The sequence below is a fragment of the Eleutherodactylus coqui genome, chromosome 5, assembly GCF_035609145.1.
Source record: "Eleutherodactylus coqui strain aEleCoq1 chromosome 5, aEleCoq1.hap1, whole genome shotgun sequence".
NCBI classification, from domain to species: domain Eukaryota; kingdom Metazoa; phylum Chordata; class Amphibia; order Anura; family Eleutherodactylidae; genus Eleutherodactylus; species Eleutherodactylus coqui.
This window is the reverse complement of record NC_089841.1, coordinates 270,518,983-270,544,096: the sequence shown is the minus strand read 5'-3', so window position 1 is coordinate 270,544,096 and position 25,114 is coordinate 270,518,983. Positions and strand designations below refer to the sequence as shown.

Genomic DNA, 25,114 nt, shown 5'->3' with positions numbered 1-25,114 from the left:
TGCAGAGACATTGGTGGCCAATTAGTGGGGTTTCCTGAGTTGTACAATTTCTGTAAATTCAGACCCCCAATGCACTAAACTGCTAAAAAATAATTTTCAATGGTTTCCTTCCCATCTGCGATGTTTTCACTGATGCGATGTTCACAGAGCAAAAAAATCGCAGCATGCTCTATCTTTCTGCGATGTATGATTTTTTTTTATGATGCGATAGAAGATTATTCTAAAAGAAAAGCATAGCTGACGCTCAAAAATCGCGGGGACAGAGACCATGATCGCCCATGTGAAATTAGCCAAAGTATACAGATTTTCTGTGTATTTTGTATTAGTAATAGTGTCCCCGATATCAGCCCCAGTAGTAATAGTATTAGTTGTGAGGTCACTGTGGGGGTCACTTTTACTACTAGGGACGATATAGGGTAACACTATTACTACTGAGGCCAATATAGGGGACACTATTACTACTGAGGCCACTGTCGGGGTCATTTTTACTACTGAGGCCACTAAGGGGGTCACAATTACTACTGAGACCACTGTGGAGGTCGCAATTACTAGTGAGGCCACTGTGGGGGTCACTATTACTACTGAGGCCACTGTGGGGGTCACTATTACTACTGAGGCCACTGTGGGGGTCACTATTACTACTGAGGCCACTGTGGGGGTCACTATTACTACTGAGGCCACTGTGGGGGTCACTATTACTACTGAGGCCACTGTGGGGGTCACCATTACTACTGAGGCCACTGTCGGGGTCATTTTTACTACTGAGGCCACTAAGGGGGTCACAATTACTACTGAGACCACTGTGGAGGTTGCAATTACTAGTGAGGCCACTGTGGGGGTCACTATTACTACTGAGGCCACTGTGGGGGTCACTATTACTACTGAGGCCACTGTGGGGGTCACTATTACTACTAAGGCCACTGTGGGGGTCACCATTACTACTGAGGACACTCTGTACATGGCAGCATACCTCCTGCTGATTTAGGGTATGTTTATATGTGGAAGAAATGCTGCGGAATGCCTGCAGCAGAAATTTCTCCTGCAAATTCTGCAGCATTTCTGCTTTCAAAAAAACCCCAAAAAAACGGTACCATTTGTGTAGAATTTGACAGCTGATTTTATACTATGCAGCGCTCCCCTCACCTCCTCCGAGAATTCCCGCTGTCAGTGCTCCTCGGCTTCCGATTTTCAGTCAAAATCTGCACCAGTGGTATAGAATGCAGAATTTGCTCCCTGTATGTTTATAACAATGAATGTAAACTCACATGTTGAGCTAAGCCCCGCCCCTGGCCACACCCCTTTGTCCCATTTTGACCCTGGGAAAAGCTGGTCCCCTTACCTATACAGACAGTGAGACACTCGTTATGATCAGCTGTGACATCATTCATCGTTTACTGACTTCCTGCTGACGGATACAAATCTGACGCCGTCCGCCTTCGGATATGAAGTAATGGCCGCTGCGGTGTGACTGACATCCCTTTGTTGATAACTGCTGTATCTGTTTGTTCATTTTCTCATGAATTTCATCCCAAAAGTGAGACTTCTGACCCTGAGAGAAGACAGAAGCTGCCACGTCTCTGATCTGGGACTCTCAAGGGTCCACAGAGATCTAGTTACCCGGAAGGCTCAGAGTTCAAGGTTCTCTGAGCTCCATTGAGGAAAGTTCTAGAAAGTTCAAGCTGCAACTCTTCAACAATATTTTTCTCATTTTACATAGATATGAAATGAAAAGAGGAACACGCAGCGAGGCCGAAGATCCTTCACTGCAATATCACAAGTTCTAGAATCTCACAAAGCAAAGTATATGCAGCAAATAGAACCATTTCAATGGGTTTGTTCACATTTCTGTATTTTGCGCACACATTTCGGTCACGCAAGGAAAAAGAGAGCACGCTCTGTCTTTCTGCGTATTTGCGCTCCAAAGGTCCCCATTGAAGTCAATGGGGGTAAGCACATGCGCAATATGCAGGAGATACCTGAAATACTGTGGATTTGCCCTGGAAAAAGAACACATCTGGAACTAATTAGCCACTTCAATCAGTGCGTTTGCCGCACACAAAATTAAGACATGGCTTGTGGGCATAAAGAGTAGAGAAAAATACACCAATGCGCACGCAAAAAGCATAGTTATTCTGCAAATACGCAACACTTAGGCATACGCAAGTACACTTACACCGGCCTAAGGGTCAGGTGGAGGGCGGTTTCAGATGCCCGTATGCTCAAAGTGGTTGTGTATGAAATCAATAAGGTAAACGGGTGAGAATCACAATGGTGAAACCGAAACCCCTGAAATCACATGTCTGCTTAAACCCTGAGGTATAGATTAAGACGAGTGCGTGCGCAAATACACTCGGTGCTACGGAGCGCATTTGAAAATGAACAAAATTTCTCATTTGCTGCGCACGGTAAAAACAAATAAAGCTGAAAGATGTTGTGCGCGGTCTTCTCTCACACGTAGCAATATAGCGTGAGAATCACACTAGTCAAAGCCAACCCCTTGACATCCTGATGATGTGCTTAAGCCCTAAGGCTGCTATCACACAAGCACTTCATTACCAGATAACTGCTGGACCATCCGCAGAAGAGAGGTCCGCATGGACGACGCCTGCCCGCACAGGTAAGCAGGGTCCTCGGCCGTGGGCAGGGTGGGAACCGAAAGTAAAAAAGAAAATGGGAAAAAAAGGGCCATGTCCTTAAGAGGTTAAGGACCTATCTTCCCGCTATTTTTTTCAGACTCATGCGCTATGGCGCGGAGCTTGAAAGGACTTAGAAGAAAAAAAAAAGGCCGTTCATATACATCTACACTGGCGAGTGTAGTTGCTCATATGCCAGCTCTCTGCCTCTCTCCTCCCCTCCGGCTGTTTGCAATAGAAGGGGGCGGAGCTAAGCTAAGAGAGGCAGAGAGCCGGTGAGGGGAAAGGAAGGGGGAAATCAGCTCTGATGGTAGTGTGTATCGGCTGGCCATGAAAACAGCGGCCGATATACGCACATGTGAATAGGTCTATAGCAGTGTGCAGAAATCCATCCAATGTGAAGGTTCCCTTATAAGAATCTCTTAATTACCTACTGCTACTTAAGGCCCCTCCCAACCTGTCCTACGGAGAAGTACAAGTGCCGTGGGCAGGATCTTCTAGTTCCTCTTGAACAAAGCATTTTACACTTGTATTGGGCCGGTTGCGCACAGCCGAGAATTTCGCAAAAGTTTTGTGTGTTATGAAACACACAAAACGTGCGTGAATGTGAATTCCGTTATTTTGAATGTAGCCAAATATATGAGAGACGTTTTTCCTCACTGAGATGTGCAGAGGGAAAAAATCGTGGCATGATCTATTTTTTCACGTTCCTGGGAACACATCACCCATTGATTTCAATGGGACCTAAAATACATTGCCTGCTGTGTAATGTGCATGCGAGTGCGGTGCGCGGTGTCCCATTTAAATCAATGGGAAACACTTCCGATCCTCTATGGCGCATGAAAGTCATGCAAGAGGATTGGAATTCCACAGAAGAGATGCGAGGCGATTTATATGCAATGTTCGCCAATGAAAACTATTGGAAGCGCTTGTGATCTTTTCACACATGTGAAAATCGTAAGTCCATAGACGCAAGACGATATATAGCGGATGCAGGGGTAGAGTTATAGCGATTATACGAGGGTGCAGGGGTAGCAGTCGATACCGCGCCCTGGAGCCTCAGGGGCCCAAAGGCCTCTCTATTGTATAAGACAGCACCAGTATTATAAATGTGGCATGGATGGTTGGGGGGCTATATTACAGGTTTTGCTTTGAGGCCCCTGCATTTAGACTGCCTGATCATTAAAGATTACAGCAATGCCCCCGCCTGCTAGTGTAGCATCAAGGGGCTTCTTAAGAGACCCAACGATCCAGAGGAAAGTTGAGGGGGGGACCCCCATGTTGAACTTTTGCATCCGGGCCCCCAAGCCTTAAAGGGGTTGTCCCGAGGCAGCAAGTGGGTCTATACACTTCTGCATGGCCATAATAATGCACTTTGTAATGTACATTGTGCATTAATTATGAGCCATACAGAAGTTATAAAAAGTTTTATACTTACCTGCTCCGTTGCTAGCGTCCTCGTCTCCATGGAGCCGACTAATTTTTGGCCTCCGATGGCCAAATTAGCCGCGCTTGCGCAGTCCGGGTCTTCAGCAGTCTTCTATGGAGCCGCTCGTGCCAGAGAGCGGCTCCGTGTAGCTCCGCCCCGTCACGTGCCGATTCCAGCCAATCAGGAGGCTGGAATCGGCAGTGGACCGCACAGAAGAGCTGCGGTCCACGAAGGTAGAAGATCCCGGCGGCCATCTTCAGCAGGTGAGTATGAAGACGCCGGACCGCCGGGATTCAGGTAAGCGCTGTGCGGGTGGTTTTTTTAACCCCTGCATCGGGGTTGTCTCGCGCCGAACGGGGGGGGGGGTTAAAAAAAAAAAAAACCCGTTTCGGCGCGGGACATCTCCTTTAAGCCATGTCTCTGACACTATGGTAAGGTTGGGTACAGATGTAGCAAGCATTAACTTGATATGCAACACATTAGGATGACTTGACTACAATGTTGTAAATGGAGTTATTGCAACGCGCCAGTCATGTTAATAATTGATACATCTGTTTATTAGTATCAGTTGCAAAAGAAGACCTGGCGCCAAAGAACAGATGGCTGATACTGCAATGGTCATCACACAACTGAAAGAAGCCGTGCAAAACCGAAAACACCTGCAGGGTCGCCGAGGGTCGGGAACGACTAAACAGCTAATAACATAACATTAGTTTTAGAAACAGTGTACGAACCTTTAAACGTGGGGAAGTATGTGGCCACATCAGAGAAACAGATTTTTTCAGCAAGCAGGTCGGTCTTGTTAAGAAACAGAATGATGGGGCAGTTTCTGAACCAGGGCAGCTCCATTATACTCTTAAAAAGGGCCAGACTCTCCCGCATGCGATTCTGTGGCCAAAATGAAGAGAATGTCAAAAACACATATAAATCACATTTTTCATTATGTTTTGCGTGCGGCAATTAGAAAACCTCTATGAAACACTTGGAAGAACATGGTATAATCAGAATTCAATTCACTTCGCCACCAGCGGGGGCAGCTCACTGTGTATGAATTTAGCAATGAATTCAATGAGAGCTGTATGCGTTTACGCAGTGAGCTCCATCTAGTGGTAGCTGCAGGCCAACAACATTTTATCATCTAACTTTTTATCATCTAACATTTTATCATCAACGTCAAATTAGATAACATTAGAGATACTTGGACTGTGCCCCCATAATACCCTTCACCACCCTAAAAGATGTCATTATAACAACCACGTACTGTATATTATGTTTATAATAAGGATTAACCACTTAACCAACCTACTCCTACAGGTATTTTAGAAATTAATTGATTTCTATCCTCTATACCCACCATGTGTAATTCATATGCATATTAACCCATTCATCACCTTATTTGGTCCTAACTGCTACTTTTATTTTATTTGTATAGAACCAATATAGTTTGCAGCACCGTGCTGAGATCATCATCGCTCACACCTGTATCTATTGGGTCTCACAATCTAAGATGCTAGTAGATGTCTAGTTACCCCCCTACACACTAGAGTACAGCCACAAGGGTAACCGCAATGTGTCCGAAGTCCCACCCACCAGCAGGCAATGCGCTAAAAGTTTTGCCAATAAGAGAGTAGCTTTATTAGCAAAGTCCGCAGCCATTGGCTGTTGCAAGTGGGCAGTTACCAGACTGCGGGACCATAACCTTAGACTAGTGGACATTTGTGTTGAGATTGCGGGTATCAGCTGACTATGATCTAAGTGATTGACCAACAATCCTGTAATGATGACATTCAGCGACCGAGACACAAGGCACACACTTAAATGCTGCAGCTGTGCAATACACATAACTAAAGACAAGACAATTTGCAGAGAGCATCCAAGATATGACATGTATGACCGCTATGGAGGGGCCAGATATATAGGCTCGGGCCACTACACATACATGACATATTAATCAATGATGTCCCAAGGACTGGTCTTAGCGCTTGTGAGAATCATCATTAGAGGTTTTGTACCAAACTCAAAAATCATCCCTTATCCACAGGTGTGGGTTTGACCATTGGACCCTCACCAATCCCGAGGGTCCTGACAGTCTTTGCATGAAGGCAGCGGAGAACATGCACATGTGCTTCTGCTTTATTCATTTCAATGACAGCGCCAGAAATGACCAAGTCCGAGCGCTCAGCAATATCTGCCGCTGACAGTGAAATGAATGGAACGGCAGCGCACATGCATGTCCTCCATTCATGCGCCAATGTTGAGACCCCCATTCTCAGGATCAGTGGATGTCTCAGGAGTGAGACCCCCACCCATCATAAAGTTATCCCCTTTCCAGTTGGTGGGATCACTTTAGATTTTGGTACAACTCCTTCTACTCCTGTGGCCGTGATAAATGTTCAGAACTGTGAATAACAGACCGCACCCTCGCCACTTCCCCAGCTCAGCCGTGTTTAGGGGTTGTGTATATGAGTTGTTATGTCTGCAGGCACAAGTTCCTGCTGTGACACCAACTTTAGAGTATCTATTAGTCAACTACCGTATATACCGGCGTATAAGGCGACAGGGTGTATAAGACGACCCCCCAACTTTCACCTTATACGCCGGTAATACAGTGGAGAAAAAAAAAATCATTACTCACCTCCCCCGGCGTTCTGTCGCGCTCCGGCAGGATGTCGCTCGCTCCTCGTCCCCGGCGCAGCATTGCTTTCTGAATGCGGGGCTTGAAATCCCCGCCTCCAGAAAGCTAATACACACGCCGTCAGCCAGTTACAGCCATTCAATGGCATCATTGAATGGCTGTGATTGGCTAAAACACACGTGCGCCTTCAGCCAATCACAGCCATTCAATGATGTCATTGAATGGCTGTAACTGGCTGACGCCGTGTGTATTAGCTTTCTGGAGGCGGGGATTTCAAGCCCCGCATTCAGAAAGCAATGCTGTGCCGGGGACGAGGAGGGAGCGACAGCCTGCCGGAGCGCGACAGAACGCCGGGGCAAGTGAGTAATGATTTTTTTTTTTTACACTTTTTTTTTTGTTGTATTACCGGCGTATAAGACGACCCCCGACTTCAGAGCAGATTTTTCGGGGTTCAAAAGTCGTTTTATACGCCGGTATATACGGTACGTATTTAAAGCGACCCTCTAGATCCGGAGCAACAAAGATGTCCGCTTCTCTGACTACCTGATGCACTCTGGATACACTGGTAGTCTAAGACACTACATGCTCCTCTGATTGGTCAGTGCGGCTTACATGGGCAGCACTGTCTTAGAGTAATGATGTATACTTATGTACAGCATACGATCGGGGTCTTCACTGGATCGGGACCTGTTGTGGCGGCTATGCATGTATCTGTCCGGCTCTATTCAGCTCTGAAGTTATGCTGTTGGCATCCTTCCTATCTACCCTACTTATGTACAGCATGCATCAGGTAGTCAGAGATGTGGTGCGGCCATCTTTGTTTGTCCAGACGAGGATGGTCGTTTTAACAGTGAAGCACATTTTTGTATTCATATGATGCAAATTATATGTTTGATGGATTGTCAGGCTAACGAGAAATAACAGAATCCAGAAACCAGCAGTCAAATTGCTACAAAAACTAACATTTAATGCCATAACGCCACTATCTAGTCTAAAACAGCCGGACTTTGGATATTTTAGCCATGATGGCAATGACATCAGGGGCGTAACTATAAAGGATGCAGGGGGTGTGGTTGCACCCGGGCCCCGGAGCCTTAGGGGGCCCAAAAGGCCTCTCTTCTCTATATAGGGAGCCCAGTACTATGAATAAAGCATTCTGGATGGAGTCAGATCATGTGATCAAATATTTTTTACCCCAACAGAAATCTGTGCACAATGGGTTCTGCGGTTTGCATTTTTGTGCACAAGTTCACACAAAATTGCCCATGTGAAGGAGCCCGTATGGCTGCAACATGACGGACAACACCCGAGTGTAGATCAACATGGAAGCAGCGGTTCAGAATGAGGTGTTGCAGCCTCAGCACAGATGATATAATGAAGTCCTGTTTTGACCGTGTGAGAACGCTCGTAGGAACCATTTTAGAGAAATTCGCTGGGGGAAGACAATACACTTTTTTACTTGTAGCTCTAAGATTTCTTGTTTGGCTTTGAAGGGAACAGCTAAAATGAATAGTAACCTATAGCACAGAGAAGATGTCAATTCTCAGTCATTGTTACAAGGCTTGTATAAAGAGTCTAGGAATGCTGCCTTCTAATTGGTGGCGCTGCAGAGGGATTGTTCCATCTCCCTTATTTGCATGTTAAAAAAGACATATGTCTATCCAGTTCAGCCTCTTACCCCCCAATGTTGATCCAAAGAAAGGCAAAAAACGCTAATGAGGTAGAAGCCAATTTTCCCAACTCAACATCCTACTTCTGTATGACTCCATTGGTTCATTTCTCACCTCTTTTCTGTTCTCTTCTAGCTGCTGGTCATATTCACTGAGTGAAGCCAAATAGATAAGACAATTTACATTCTCAAAGCTATGGATCCACTTCTTCCGCTCAGATTTCTGACCCCCAACGTCCACCAGCCTATAAGAATAATAACGGATTATGATTTTCAGCATTTTCTTTGGGTCGCTGTGTTCAGAGTCACAATGTCTGTCAATACCACCATTACCAGTTTAAGTTCTATGCATCAAGTGCTTTACAAAGTCCATCATGAAAGTAGCCATTAAGCACTGAACTTGTCCCAGTTCCACTGCTCTAAACCAAACTGTCCTGATATCAATGTGTGCATGTAGTACGGGCCAGGGCCAGGACAAAGCGTAGGCAGCTGAGGCAAGGAGAGGGCACGATCATGGATGAGGAAAAAAGGCTACAATGTTGACCCTGCACTAAGGAACGTGGGTGAATGACGCCGGCCACACAAGAATAAGCTTTACTGGTGGCCTCTGTAAACAATTAGCGCTTTCCTGTAACGAAAGCCAACGAATAGTAGACATATAGCCATGGCCATCAGAGGCATATTCTGAAACCCCAATTAGTTTGTCCTGCCCTGCATGTAAATATAAAGAGGAGATGCTATTATAGGTTGGCTGCATGCAAACACTGTGTGCAAAATATGTTAATTTTCATTTGCTTTTAGACAATGTTATCCCATTCGTGGTCTTATTTTATACCAGATGACCTAAAAAGCTGCAGATTGTCCCCTAGTATTACACACAGACTCTCTGTTATAAAGTGATAAGAAATGTGGCTCATATATCACCTGAGATTAACACTGTTTACTCTGAAAGAATATTCATTGATTCCGGTAGTTGGCATTCGAATCCTCACAATGTCCTCATTTGTAGGCTGATAATCATCCTGAGTGATCCTCTCCAGATTGCTTAGATAGCTGCAAGAAATGGAAGCATTGTCAGTGAGAAAGGGAAAACCGAGATATAATCCAATATCATAGAGCGGAGCTGCATGACAACTGAAGAGCTGAGTTAAAGGGGTTTTCCAGGCATAACTACTGATGACCTATCCACGGGATAGTTGATCCTTGGGGGTCTCCCACCCTGTCAATCAGCTGACCGTCTAGTTCGCTGTCATAGCAGTGGAGCCGGCTGTTACACTTTTGGCTCCGACCCCGATGACGACAGCAGGATGAGGGATCAGCTGACCGACGGGGATCCTGTGCAGCAGACCCAAACGATCAACTATGGATAACCTATCCTGAGAATAGTAATGCTCGCATAACCCCTTTAAGAAGGGAGTCAATTTTGCTATTCGCCACTGTAAAATGCTTAATATTGGAATAGCGTCTTAAAAAGTCTAATTAAATCTAACATTATTTATCTCATACAGTAAAATCCATACAAGAAAAATATACACAATGCCAAAATTGTGGGTGTTTTTTGATCATTCCTGCTTTAAAAAAATTGAAGAAAAATGATCAATTAGCTATAAAAATCCAAAAATGATACCTATAAAAACTACAGCTTACCGGAATAATAAAAAAAAAACTCGGTGTCAGAATAAAGGGTCACAAAACTGATTTTTAAGAGTTTGTTATCTTTTGAAAGCAGTAAAACATGAAAAAATCATATTATACATAGAGAGATTTGGTATCACTGTAAATGTATTGACCCACAACATAAGGTTAACATTTTTACCACAGTGAACACAATGAAAAAGAACCCATAAAGTCCCTTTAGGTGAACTAGGTGATACAGCTGGGAGAAGTTTATAGTGTATAACATTTGGAGAAATTTAAGAGTCTATAGGTACCAATAAAGGAGAGTCTATGGGTACCGGTAAGGTCTTAGGGTTACCTAAGCTCTTTTGTGTTTCCCTTGTCGTATGTTGTCTGTGTTTGGTGTCCATGTCATTAACTTTAATGTGTCTGTGTCCTTGTCACTATAACCTGCTCATGGTTGGCGGAGTAGTAAGTGGGCAGGTTAGGGGGTGCAGTGAGTGGGAGAAAGTGGAGAAGACAAGATGTAGTCGGGAAGGGATGATGTGTGTAGGAGGCTCAGGCCTCGAAGCCGTCATGGTCCGGAAGAGAGCCAAAAGAAAACCCATCCTCTGCTTACCCACAGAAGAGTGCGATGGGTCCGGCTGCTCGGCTGCTGATCGGGCGTTAATGAGTGTATGTAGTGCTTGTTAGATTCGAGAAGTGAGAGACTAAAAAACAGAGAGACTGTCCATCTATTTTCCTTGCCCCACTGACAGCACTCTTTCAGACAATTCACTGTCAGATAACTGAGACTGTTGGCAAGTGTGTTTTTGGGTCGGAGTGTTAGGAAATAGAAAATGGTTGACGACTGTCATGGAGAAGATGGTTCAGACCTGTTGTCACTTAAGACTGTTACCGTATGTACTGAAGAGACCTATGTTACAAATGTTAAGTAAACCATGTGCCTCCGGTTTAACCAACGATTTAATTATTGACTCTTTATTTGATTTGTCTGTTTCCTTTCTTTAAGGGGCACCAATTGAGCTGGATCATATTTTCCTCCAGCAGGTTTCGGGGTATTCTGTAGCTTCCAAATTGTATAGTGTGCACACATCATCGACCAGATCAGACACAAATGCCGGTCTAAGCTGAGTCTGCCCTACAATGAATAGAGCCTCAGGCTTTATTGTAACACATGATACCTGCCCTTTAATGGGCGTGCAACAGATTACATCAGTAACATATAGGATTCTCATTTGTCGAATCATATAGAATCCCCCACCCCTCTCCAAAGTCCAGTGTGTAAGCCAGTCCTTTGTTCTATCAGCATGTGGTCAAAACTGAAAGTATCTCTTTGTTGCAGAAGTTAGTATGGAGGAGGGGCTGAATACTCTTCTTCAGTATTGGAATGTGACTTAACTCTTTAAGAGGCTGCTTGTGGAACTTGATGCCAAGTCAACATTATACCACACACATCTTTCACCATGCCATTGTCCAGCAATTACTATAATGAAATTATGCAGTCATTAGCCTCTAAGAGTTAAAGTCACTACAGCTGCGTAATACATCTAGTTTAGTACAAATCGATAGACATTTTACACTGACTAATCATCATGTCTATCACACTGGCATCACGTGAACATTTTCAACTTAGACTGTGTAGTAAAAAGAGAGGAATAAAGTGTCCCCCCAGCTGTCCAGTATCAATCAGCTGACGTTCAGGACACTAGAAAAGCTGAGCTGACTTCCTTTCCCCTTACTAGATAGATATTAGAAGGGTAGATAGATACCAGAGTGACAGATAAAGATAAGAGATTGATAGATATGCATTGTGATGTGAAAATTGTAGTCTGTCAGTTATTTTGTATAGTTTGTAGAGAGAAGAGTTAATGGTCTTTCCGCATATAGGAAAGCTGAGTGCTAAACTACCTTTGAAGCAGACTTCAGGAAAGGCTGTTACACTTCTTCCCCAGGGGGTCTTTGATGTCCTACAGCTCCTCTGGAGCCAGAGCCAGCAAATGTTTATATTAGGAAATAAGGAGATGAAACAGGCTTCACACCTCAGCAGCTCTTTCCCTCCCTTACTGGTCCAAATGGTCGTAACTGAACTGATAACTTTTGGAGGCAAAGTTAACAAAAGAACGTGCCCTTAAGACAAAGAAAAATGTAATTTAAAAACTATGAAAGATCTGTACGTCGCAGCCCGCTAATGAGGATATTTTATGGAATGTGGCATCCCTGCAAATAAGATGCAGGAACTCCCACATTTGCACGACACTCAGGAGCCGAGAATTGCGTATCTCAAATCAGAGGCGTCCAAAACTACTCATGGGTGGACTCAAAACACACGTGAAATCACAACAGGAAACATCGTTGTCATGTTTTCATGGTGGGTCACACCCATACGGAGTTATGAAGGAAATATGTATTTCAGGGAATTATGTGTCCCAAGATAGGCCATCCCCTAAGGGGGCTGGAAGGAACTAAAAGAGAGTTACCCCAGTGAGAGTTTATAAATCGCACACAGACGTGTGCTCAGGGTCAGCCCCTTGGAGGTCACTATACGTGAGGTCTGGTCCGCAGTTCTGGCGCGACTCCACGCCACAGAATGGTAACTCTCTTCTTTTAATCCTTGTTATCTTACTGTTTGTGATATCCTATGTAAAGTCTCTTGCCGATTATCTTGTAATACCATTTTTGAATTTTTTCTGTAAATAAGCACTGCTCTTTTCTTTGAGAATTAAACTTTAAATTAATTAGTGAGCCTCGTCCGTGTTAACACGAAACCATATTCTCCGAAGATTGTATTCATAAATCGGGTTCCAATTTACCGTAACCAAATTGGTGGTGGCAGCTGTATGCATATTGTAGAGCTCTGGAGTGCGTTAGAACTGATCAGGTGGGTGATTTGAGCTTCCGCTTCGCATGCGTGCAGAAGTCTGAGAAAGCTGGATACAAATCAGCCTGTATTCTAACAACTGCCAGCTTGCAATACTGCAGAGTGTTTGAGGACCAGAGGTGGGATCGATAGGTATCGTCCCTTCCCCTCTCTCCTCTTATCCACTGAGGGACAAATTGTTAATAAGTGCAGGGCCAGGTGGGTTGCTGTAGAGTTGTGGCTGTGGCTCATGGTCGCTTTTCAGGAGTCTGGAAAGTTGGGTACCAGTCACTCCACAACCTAAGAGCCTTTCCTTCCTCGCCCTGCATACGTGACAGACTGTTTTCATCCTGGTATCATTTTTTTCCACTGTGAGCTGCAGGGCTGGACCCTGTCAAGGTGCTCTATGCTGGGACAGTAGACAACAACATCTTTATCCCCGCTGTCTCTTCCCGAAGGTCTGCACTCGGCGGCCACACTTGTAGATCTATTTTTCTATAGCTTAACTTACAAGGTATGTAGTTTGCCTAATCAACATTCATCTGGCCTTGGGTGCTGTGAACTTCTCAGTTATTAGTTCCTTAGAATGGGAAAAAAATGTTATTACTTTCTCTCAAACTTACTAGTTGGCTGAGTCAAGAAGTTGGAATTCGCTTCTCCTTTCATAACATTTCCGAATTCCAGGGTCACTCCATAATTTCTTGATGGCTAGGGCATGATGCTTTTCTAAGTGCTGCGTACTATATACATCCAGGGCTTTGATTATTTTCCCATTCACCTAAAATGAAGACATATAGCAAGATTTAAATGACCTTAAAATGATCTGTTTTCATTCATCCATGTCGTTCCACAAGTAAAAGAGCTTGTCACACACTAACCCTGTTATAGAAGTAACTTTGGTGGGGGTCCAACTTCAAGGACACCCACTGTTGATGAGAATATAGTCAAGTGTGCACTTTCTTTCTCCATAGAGTTACATAGAGGCATTGGAAATAGCCATTTCACTGTAAATCAATTGGTATCCACACTGCACAGATGCTATAATCATATTAAGCATATTAAGACAATATTATTACACAGTTATTACATCCTAGTGAATTTATTAAAAAGTACCTGCACTTTTTTATGTACAGAATTGGCTATTTCAAGCATTTTTGCAATTATCAGCCTCTTCTATACATATTTTCTTACAAAACCCCTCTTTTGCTATGCAGCTAGGTGAAGAGAAAGCAACCTTCACCTAGCTGTATAACAGCAGAGGGCGCTGCATCCAGCTGTTCTCTCTATAACAGCTGCAGGCAGAACTGTTCCTATATTGGTACAGGTAAAGTCGCCTGGTGCAAGCACCGAGTCGTGACCGACTCCTAGGGTGGTGTCACATCATGACGTTTTCTTGGCAGACTATTTTTGCGGGGTGGTTTGCCATTGCCTTCCCCAGTCATCTTTACCCCCCAGCAAGCTGGGTACTTATTTTACCAACCTCGGAAGGATGGAAAGCTGAATCAACCTTGAGCCGGCTACCTGAACCGTAGAGTTTATTAATAAGTGTCTGTATTATACATAATTTATTTTTACCAGCCCTGTGCCCCCTGTGTCCTACTACCCACAGTGTTTTACTGCTCTCTTCATTTATACGCTGCTGTTCCCTGGCAGTGCGCTGTAAAGGAGGGAAGCCGTTCTATTCTGCAGATGACTTCTCTCCTCACAGCGCTCCATCCCAGCTGTACCCAATGCACTGTCAGGGTGTCAGTGCATCAGTTTGTGACGTATAGTAGTGTACACCCGATGTTCTAAACCTGTCAGTGCATCAGGTCCTGTGAGGAGAAAAGCTGTCTGCAGAATAGAATGGCTTCTCTCCTTTACAGCGTGCCACTGGGGGATGACAGCATATGAGCGGGGAGAGCAATAAAATGCTGGAGGTAGTGGGACATGGGGCTATTAACAATAAGTAATATATAATATAGACACTTAATAAACTGTAATATGTGAACTGTTTTGTCTGCAGCTGTTCTAGAGAGAACAGGCACCGACACAGCTGGATAGAGCGCCCTCTACTGTTATACAGCTAAGTGAAGATGGATTTCATGGCAGAAGAGAGGTTTCATTAAAAAAAAATATACAGAATAGGCTGATAAAACCTACAGGAAAAAAAGTTTAAAATCACCTATTCAGTACATTTTTTTAAAAAAGTGCAGCTCTTCTTTAAATATTGCACAGCGGGCACACCGCCTACTTGGTATTGGCACACATATTGCTGTTTGTAAGGTTCTTATATAGATAAAGAGTTGTAATACGGCTGTTTAGGGTTTGGATGCTAACATCTCAGTCCTGATTAGTAATATTTATATAACACATGAAAGGTATTGTGTTTGAGGTCACTGTTTTCACTTAGTGCTAATGCCCATGGACGGACTTCTGCCACGTTTTACGCGGCAGACGTCCACGGCGTTACCCCGGAACTATTAGGTTCTATTGAACCTAATAGCTCAATGTCCACACTGCAGAATTCCACCGCGGAATTCCGCAGCGAGAAACAAACCGTGGCATGCTCTAATTGCCACAGGAATACGCGCGTCCGGCTTTCATTATAGTCAATGTCAGCCGGCCATCACGCTATACTTCCACTGTAGCACAGTGGAAGCATCGCATGAAAACACGTCCCTGCCCACCGACGGCCACGTCATCCAGCACTGCCGGCGTGTCACACGCTGTAACCGGCTCAAGGGACTAGAACAGCATGGTGGATCAAGGAGGTGAGTATGAGGGTTTTGGGGGGCGCCGTGGCGGACTCTGCTATGATATTCCGCTAGTGGAGTCCACCACGGCCGTGGTCATGAGGCCTTAGGCTCTGCTCATGATGTATAAAGCAACCCTCCGGTTTCAGGAGAAAATTCTATCCTGGGAGAAGTACTATAACTGTAATACTTCCCTGCTGCCACTGAGATCTGCTCTCTGATTGGCTAGTGATGATCACATGAGCAGCTTTGGCCAATCAGCTAGCAAGTAGTCCAACACTGCCAATGCATTGTGGGAGAGTGGGTAGCTTGATGATTGTGTTGGTATCTTGTATGTTTGAAAATCGGGCCGGAAATCAAAGGAAGGAAGGGGCGTCAGAGAGGAACAAATTAGCCCCCCTCCTCCAGTCCTGGGACAGAATTTGGATCTGAAACTAGAGGGTTGCTTTAAGGTAAGGGATCGAAAATAGATGAGTAAAAAAGCAGGGAGTGGTAGCGTGCGGAGAGCAGGAGGGTTATTAGTTTGGTAAAGGAGTTTTTATTGTGGAACTTCGCTTTAATTGGACATTCCGCAAAGACGCAGCACTCAGGCTGTGCGCCCGTTTAATGCCTTATTCGTGTTGGTCGCAGAATTAAGATTGTTACTTTCTACATTTTTCCGTATTTTGGATGAACTACCGTAAATACAGGAAGTTATATATCTCCTTCCAGCCTTGTAGCCGTCTATGTAGAGGACTGTTGTATGGTCCCTGCTGGGGTGGATTTGGTAGTTAATTGTAGGATTTGGATTGTTTTCAATCTCTAGATTTTTTTTAATCTTGATTGACTTTGGTTCACTTCTGTTCGACAGCCATGCTTCTCAGCGTGAGAGGTGAAAAGGCAGAATATGTACTTTCCACACATACGGTGATGACATAACAGGCTTACATCATGAATACCTGAGATAGCCAGGGGTGAGTCACTGGGAAGGTTGGGCATGAGGGCACCATGTCATACTTAAAGGAGATGTCTCGAGGAAGCAGTGAATTTTTTTTTTTTGCCCAGTCCCCCTAATTAAGCATACATTACTAAGCCCCCCTGTAAATGACTTTTCTAGCTGGTTTGTACTTACCGTTCCAGCGTTTCAGCAACTTATAAAAGTTTCCCCAAGATGGCCGCCGGCTTTTTTCCCGTCGCTTGCTGTAGCCCGACGTGCGCGCTCCCGAGACGCTACCAGCTGTGTCTCCCTGACAACCAGACGCCCCGCAGCCGCCGACCGGACCCCTGGAGTGAACACGGCCGACCAGTCACCCACCGCCAGGCAGCAGGTAACCGGCGCAGCCCCCGGCCCCCCCACGCTAGACCCGGCTCCCCCGCGCTACCGCCCCGGCTCCCCAGCGCTACCGCCCCGGCTCCCCAGCGCTACCGCCCCGGCTCCCCAGCGCTACTGCCCCGGCTCCCCAGCGCTAGACCCTGACAGACGAAGGCCCCCTCGGCCCAGCGCTAGGCCCCGGAGCCCAGCGCTAGGCCCCGGAGCGCAGCGCTAGGCCCCGGAGCCCAGCGCTGGGCTCCGGAACCTAGCGCTGGGCTCCTGGGCCTACCACTGTGGCCCGGGACCTTCACCTGTTAGTGAAGATCACCCCCCAACCCATCACTTACCTGGGCGGCTTCTCGCGACAGCTGGGCTGCTGGGCTGGGCTTCTCCGCTGGGCAGCTCCAGTTTCTGCACCTTCCTCTAACAGAGGATGGTACAGAATGGCCGCTCCAGCGCGCTCCCGAGCAGTGGCATGCGCAGACGAGCTGTAGCGGGGAGCACACTGAAGCGGCTCGTGCTGAAAGGAGCAGACCGGACTGCGCAAGCGCGTCTAAAAAAGCAAGCTGCCGGCGAATTTAGACGGAACCATGGAGACGAGGACGGCAGCAACGGAGCAGGTAAGTGAAAAACTTCTGTATGGCTCATATTTAATGCACGATGTACATTACAAAGTGCATTATTATGGCCATACAGAAGTGTATACCCCCACTTGCTTTCGCGAGACCTCCCCTTTAAAGGGAACCTGTCGCAAGCTCCATGCTCTTTTAATATAGTTACAGAAGAAATAAAAAGAATCACCAAAAATTCTTAAAAATATGTTTAACATAAAAACTTGATTTGAAAAAACAGGTCGTTTTTTATGACATTTTTTCTTCAAGAAAAAATAATAAAAAGAGTTTTCCCAAAAATGATAATGTTAAAATGAAGAGAAATTAAATAACTCCCAGCGACTCCCCGTCCAGCACTGCAGCGCTGGTGCCCAGAAGAAACGGCGGGCAGTCACATGCTGTTCATTGTGCACATGACCGTTCATTCACTGACAGGTTCAGGCCATAGAAGAATCACCGCTGAAGCCTTCCGCTTCCGTGTGGCAGGCAGCGCTCATGGATAGGTAACTACTATTCAATTTATTATCATTTTTTTAAATGTCCCAGAAAACCCCTTTAAAAGTGCACATTAACTTCTCAGAGATACTGTTACCTTATTTTCTTCACAGACATAAGGCACCTCGAGGGTCTCCGTAGCTCCAACCAGGGACTGGGCACAGGTTATGATATTCTGACATATAAGTTTTGCATAAATTTTACGGTCTTGCTCTGAGAAGCCGGATCCATGGATGATCCTCATCTGCTTAATAAACGTGCTCTTCCCACTCTCTCCTGTTCCTGGAAGGATAAACACAAACGGCTTAAATATGTTCTTTTCATATGTTTTATACATGTCCTTATTGAAAAGCAAGCCTGTCACTGTTTACTTGTGTTGGCTCCCATTCCATCGGGGTTGTAGTGTTTTTGCAGTCAACAGCATTGGAAACCAAATGGACCCATTATAAGTCAATGGGATGCAGTGGAAGATGAGTCTATCCTACCTGTTACTGTGTTTAGAACTTTGCAAGAACTGTAGGAGTTTTATGGATTAAACAACCTGAAACAAAGGAACTAAACAAACTACAATGGTAACATAAAAATATTGGTTACATAGAAAAATAGTCACGTGCCTAATTAAATAAATATGTCCAGTGCCGCGGACCAAGCAGCTCACCCTACATTCCAACCTCCTGATGCAGATCATGGCAACCCTCGCATACCCCTCAAACACATTTTCTACAGAGTTGAAAACATCTGGGAAGAAAACCCCTTACATCAGCAGATTTTCTCCACTACAAATTCCTATTCAGAACATATTCTCTGTTGCCCAGGGCCTTGGCAAAGGATTGTACGCGTCTCTCAGGGGAGGAGATGGTAGTCCCACCGTGACATTCCTTTCAGCTACCCCGCCATCTCTTTAACTTTGGGCCCTGCGCCTCGGTCACTGCAGATTCACTTTAGGACTCACTTCATGGAATCAGAAGTATCAAAAAGATGTTTTGGACTCTTTTTGGTGAAGTTTGGTGAAACAAGATTGTTTATGACGGTAAATGGAAAAATGTTATGTTCTGAATATGAATTTGTATAAAACTCTGCATTGAAACTGTAGTATATGTCACGTGTGACGCCACCGTTCCATCCACTGCGGTGAACTCCGACGATGGTGTCAATAAATAGTCCACACTAATGGTGACTACTCTCTACTGATTTTTCTGGATCTGTCTGCCATGTTTGACACCATAGATCCCCAACTCCTCCGCAATCCACTCCACTCTACTGGCCTTAAGGATACTGCTCCTAGTTTTCTTCCTGCATCTCTAACCGCTCAGTCTCCTTGCTGTTGTTGTACCTAAGGGTTTGGTCCTCGGTCCTCTCCTCTTTTCCATCTACACTGCCCCTATTGGACAAACTATCATCTCTACTCTGATGACACCCAATTAGACACCTCTTCGCAAGACATCACCCCTTTACTACTGCAAGACACCAGTGATTGTCTGTCTGCTTGCCTCAACATCATGTCCTCCCTCCGTGGAACCTCTCAAAAACTGAGCTCATAATTAATTACTCTAATTAAGGCCGCTTAAACACGACCGAGAAAATTGCATTAGATTTGTGTGTTGCGAGACGTACAAATCTTGCATGAATATAAACCCTATTCTCTTGAATGGAAAAAAAAGGACTGGACATGGATGGCATTTGGGTGCTTTTTTCCTCTCCCCGCTGACTTGAATGGGCAAGTGTCATCCATAAAACGGATCAGAATACTGCCTGGCATTTTATAGAATAATATGGGTCTGCATTCTGTCTGTCTGTGGTCCATTTTTTATGGAAAATACATGGATGAAAAAAACACTAGTGGGCTGAAGGCCTGCACCAGATATCGCCATGCCAGGGCAAAAATCACATGGGTGCATGAGCTGATGCGCTCACCGTTATGGAGAGTATTAGCGCAGGAACTGTGTTTTTTTACTGACTATTCAAACTCCACGCTAAAGTGAGTTTAAAAAAAGGCGTAACGTTAAGTCCTGCCCTACCTTTTTCCCTTGTAGTATTAATGGGCAACAATCCCGATAGTGGAAACGAAATCTATGAAATCAGTGGTTTTATTTTTCCCCGTTATGCCCGCTGTTTTGGGGTCATATTTGACTTTGATCTTTCCTTTACTCCCTATTTTACATTTTTTGCTCGCTCATGTCACCTGCACCTCAAAAACATCTCAAGGATCTACCCTGGTCCTACTGTAGAAACAGCAAAAACTCTTAAGAGTTGCGCCGATCCATGCTCATCTTGACTACTGTGACTCACCACTGATGGGCTTCACCCACTAAACTCCTCCCTCTCCAAGGAAAGGTAAATTTATCATAAGAAGATCAACGTAGAGCAGAGGTTCCCAAAGTGGTCTATATAGACCCCAGGGGTCGATTTTGACTTGCTGGGGGTCCATGTCAGGAAGAAAACATTTGTGGGTGCACGAGATGTAAATGGTGGTCCACGTGAGCGGACGCCATGTAGGCAGGTCATCACGGACATTTTGGTGTTCTGTAAATGACACAATCCACCTTCCACAGATTCTACATCATACTTATAATACACATAGAGGTTACTGACCTCTCTGATATTCCATATAATTGTTTATGCAGAGTTCGCGCAAAACTTCTTGGCTCTGGCGATGGACAAACAGACCAGCACAGCCGCTGATTTTACCTATAAAGTATCTACTGCACGTCGTTTTCACGTGATCCGCCAGAGCCCAAGAGGTTTTGCGCAAACTATTCCTACTTGCTTTGTGGTGGGCTATGTTCATGTGTAAGCTTTTACAAGTTTTCATACCGGCAGCGACGCATCACGTGCGGACCTGATGCTTATCCTGCATTATGGACTATTGCTAGAACGATTTTGATAATGGAAAGGGGTTTTAGCGCGGCGCCAATGTTCTTACGAAAAAAAGAAGTGCATTGAAAATCACTGAACGTGGAGATTTGAAACTATACCTCACCAATGCGAAGCCAAATATTGAACAGTTGCTGTCAGAGCGCCCAGCTCATCCTCCCATTAACGGAATTTTATGTAGAATGTTACCGGGTTCTGATTTGTTTTGCCCCAAGTCCAAATACTTTCTTGCTTTTTGTATCTTTTCAATAAGGATCTGAATAAAAATCGTACGAGCAGCGCCGTGCAGCTGGGAAAACCCATTCGAATTTAATAAGGTAAGGGAAATTCAATATTAGGCGACAGGGGATCAACGGAAAACAAAAAAAAATCGGCATGTGGTCTACAGGGCGAAAAAGTTTTGGAACCTCTGATGTAGACCAATACAATATCTAGAGATTACACGCAGCATAGAGAGGAATGACCAACTACTGAGTGGCTAAAAGTGGGGTAAAATACCATGCCGATTACTAACAATACAAAGTTATACGTCTTCATCTGGAGGACTGACAAAGAAATGTATCACAAAGCTTGATGTAAAGTTTGGATGTCTGTTTCTGGTTGTGCTGGTTCTCTAAAATGTGAACGCAGATGTCTTTTTCTAATCTTATACATCCCTGTCATGTTTATCACGCGGCAAGGATATTAATGATGTCTATTTGGTTACCCAACATTGTGTTTATTACAATAGTGTTCGTGTGAGTGGGTGAGACAATCCGGAAGCATGTAGTCACAAGGGTGTTGTGTAATAGACTGCAATACCTTTCTGGCTGACTCTGAAAATAGACAAGGAAGCCGACCCACGTGATTCACTGGAGCATCATAAAATGTGTAACTTCTAACTATACGGAGTCATGAAGGCACAGTACGGATTGCAGTATGGGGTCTAGCCACCAATCCAGAAATGTTACCGTTGCTTTGGAATTAAGGTGATGATCTTGTTCACATCTGTATACTTTTGGCACATTTTTGCTTTGAACTTCTTAGGGCTTAATGTGGATTTAGACAAGCATCGGCGCAACTACACTCAGCATCACGGAGCATAGTTGTGCCTGAACGGGGGGAATTTTTTCTCCCTTGACGTCTTTTTAAACTCCATGTCTGAAAAAAAAGGCGGAAGATAGATGCTGCCTGATCTTTCCCACACATGGCATTCACAGGGCATGTGCAGCATTCTGTAGGGTGACCCCCGACACATGGCATATGCTGAGGAGTTGGGAGGGCAAGATGCTGGCTTGTCACAGCGGCACTTACCATGCTCCCTCCCGGAGGGATGCATGTAGCCAAGGCCAGGACAGCGCTGGGCGTCTTCCGGGCACCCCTAGGATAGGGATGTCCAATTGATGGTAGAACAGAGAAAGAGTTTGTCAGGGTGATGCCACTGTTCTGGTATATACCAGAATAACTTCAGAACACCTGTGTGTGAACGATAGACTTGGGAGTACCTCCACCCAGTGAGCCAGACTTCAGGACAGCTGGGTGTGAAAGACAAAAATGGGTGTACCACTACGCGGTGATCCACTAGCTCCAGAGTTGGGGCCCTACAGCACTTTGTCAGCTACTTCCTGTGGTGTATATGTATGTGAATATGTGTGTGTATGTGTGTACCCATGTTTTGTCTTTGTGTATTGGCCATTTCTGGTCACTAACGGGTTTTGTTTCTGTTTTGTATGTTTCTGCATAACTTCTCCACCAATAACCTCCCGGTCCAGCCACCAGACAACTTAAACTGTCTCGTTTCTGTCTCCAGTAGAGAACTAAGTACAGTAAACCCTTGAGTAACATTGCTCTTAAGTAAAGATGTTTCCAACTTAAAGGGGTTCTCCCACGAAAGAAAGTGGGGTTATACACTTCTGTATGGCCATATTAATGCACTTTGTAATGTACATCGTGCATTAATTATGAGCCATACAGAAGTTATTCACTTACCTGCTCCGTTGCTGGCGTCCCCGTCGCCATGGTGCCGTCTAATTTCAGCGTCTAATCGCCCGATTAGACGCGCTTGCGCAGTCCGGTCTTCTCCCTGGTGAATGGGGCCGCTCGTGCCGGAGAGCTGGTCCTCGTAGCTCCGCCCAGTCACGTGTGCCGATTCCAGCCAATCAGGAGGCTGGAATCGGCAATGGACCGCACAGAGCCCACGGTGCACCATGGGAGAAGACCCGCAGTGCATCGTGGGTGAAGATCCCGGCGGTCATCTTGCTAAGGAAGAAGTCGCCGCAGCGTGGGGATTCAGGTAAGTACTAAACGGTTTGTTTTTTTTTTAACACATGCATTGGGTTTGTCTCGCGCCGAACGGGGGGGGGCCTATTGAAAGAAAAAAAAAACGTTTCGGCGCGGGACAACCCCTTTAAGTCGATGTGTCAGGGCAGCAGCTGTCCCTCAAATAAAGTTGCATTCCTCAGATAAGGGCGCCGACCACTCCATGACCCCGGGCGCTGCTCAGTGAGCCGGCGTGCAGCTGATGCCGATCTCTTCCTGCTTCTCTTGCATCAGTGCGCGCCTACTCCTGCCCCTCTCCTCCCCACAGTGCACAGTGCCGGCTGAACGTTGCTGTGTCTGCCTGCCTCCTGACAGTACAGAGGCTGAATCCCCAAACTGCCGGGTGAACGCTGCCTGCCTCGTGAATCCCCACTGTACTGCAAAATGTAAGTACTGTACAGATGACTACAGTACAGTAAAGAAACATTTGCAAATAAATACTGCAGTCCTATGTCAAAGCACAGATAACACAATGATATATACTGCTAATGATGTCCCTGCAGTCCTATGTCAAACCACAGATAACACAGTTATACGTACTGCTATTATGATGTCCCTGCAATGTTAATTTATTCTTTACAGTTGTCTTTTATATTCATTCAGTATTGTTATTGTTTTTGGTATTAAAGATTTCCCACAGAATTTCCGCCCGTGTCCGCTGCCATAGGATTTCATTAGAAAATGCAATCCTAGGCAGACGGCTGCGATTTGTCTGCGCAAAATCATGCGCGGAAAACAAATCCCAGCACAGCAGCCGGCACATCAAAGAGCCAGAGCCACGGGAGATGTGAGAGCCGCGCTGGTCCCTGCAGGGGCTCGGGTCGGGTCCTGCTGCGAGAATTCTCGCAGCGAGATCCGACCCGGCCATCTGCAGGCGGCCATATTTTCTATTAAATGGGGTTTGGTGTGTTTTTTGGAACATCTAGAACCAATTAATTGGATTTACAATAATTCCAATGGAAATAATGTCCTCAACTAACATTGATTTCTACTAAAGTCCATTGCATCCGGACGGATTAATGACATTATTGGAGGTTCTACTTTAGTAAATGTCTAAAATTACTATTTGTTGTTTAACCTGTTTTCCAATTTGCCAGTAAACTGTGTCCCTACGGTTTCATTAAAGCGCTTGGATTGGTCTCTTTATTTCATCGTCACATAACACTAATTTATACAAAGGCACTGACGTCACATGAGTTAATATTTGAACCACTAATTGTTGTTGCTAAGAACCCACTTGCAATCTACCTGCTGCACGAGTCGTCATTTTAGACAGAGTAGCCACAACCGTGACCAAACTTCAGTTAGCGCACCCACTTGAGTTACTTCTGCCAACTCCAGCTCGGTGCACATATCCTGCAGCTACTAACGCACTGAGGCCCCCCGAGCCACGTTCCACCGAGAAATAATCCCTCTGTACAGATTGGAAGGCGCATCGTAACAACTGCTTCCTGAAACCAAAGCACATCGCAGCAGTGGTCTGAGAAGCTCTAGATCAGTGGTGGTGAACCTATGGCAGGCATGCCAGAGGCGGCATGCAGAGCTCTGCCTGCTGGCACGCGTCGCCGTTGGCCACTAACCGCGATAGTGAATACCGGCAGGGGCCGCGGCTCCCCTGCCGGTATTCACTCACTGCGCTGCTAGCAGCACTGATCCCGGCGCATACTGTGACGTTAGTGTGCAGCTGGGATCCTCCTCCTCCCTCCCTAGATAGCAGCAAAACGTAATAGTGAAGATGCTGAGGACTGGGGGGAGGAGTCAAGAAGAGAGGAAACGACCAGGGGTAGGGGAGGGGTTAACAGAGTGAGAGGAAGAAGAAGGAAGAGGAGGATCAGTCTGGACCGTGGAGAAGAAGAGTGAAGACGGACCCAGAAGAGCTGAAGAATGGAAGAGCTGATGAGGAAGATTAAGGACGTGGTGGCCACCCAGGGCACTGGCTGGCTCGTGAAGATGGGCGAAGACCTATC

General features: G+C 45.5%; 1 protein-coding gene across 1 annotated transcript in view; it reads right to left on the bottom strand.

Moving 5' to 3' along the window:
• The window catches only part of LOC136628621 (guanine nucleotide-binding protein subunit alpha-15-like), a 50,228-nt gene that overhangs the window by 6,780 nt on the left and 18,334 nt on the right, over nt 1-25,114 (bottom strand). The window contains exons 2-6 of the mRNA XM_066604676.1: nt 18,073-18,257; nt 13,467-13,621; nt 9,291-9,419; nt 8,482-8,611; nt 4,797-4,950 (exon numbers count right to left, since the gene is read on the bottom strand). Of these exons, the coding sequence (XP_066460773.1) occupies nt 4,797-4,950; nt 8,482-8,611; nt 9,291-9,419; nt 13,467-13,621; nt 18,073-18,257 (753 nt within the window). The remainder of the gene's footprint in view (nt 1-4,796; nt 4,951-8,481; nt 8,612-9,290; nt 9,420-13,466; nt 13,622-18,072; nt 18,258-25,114) is intronic.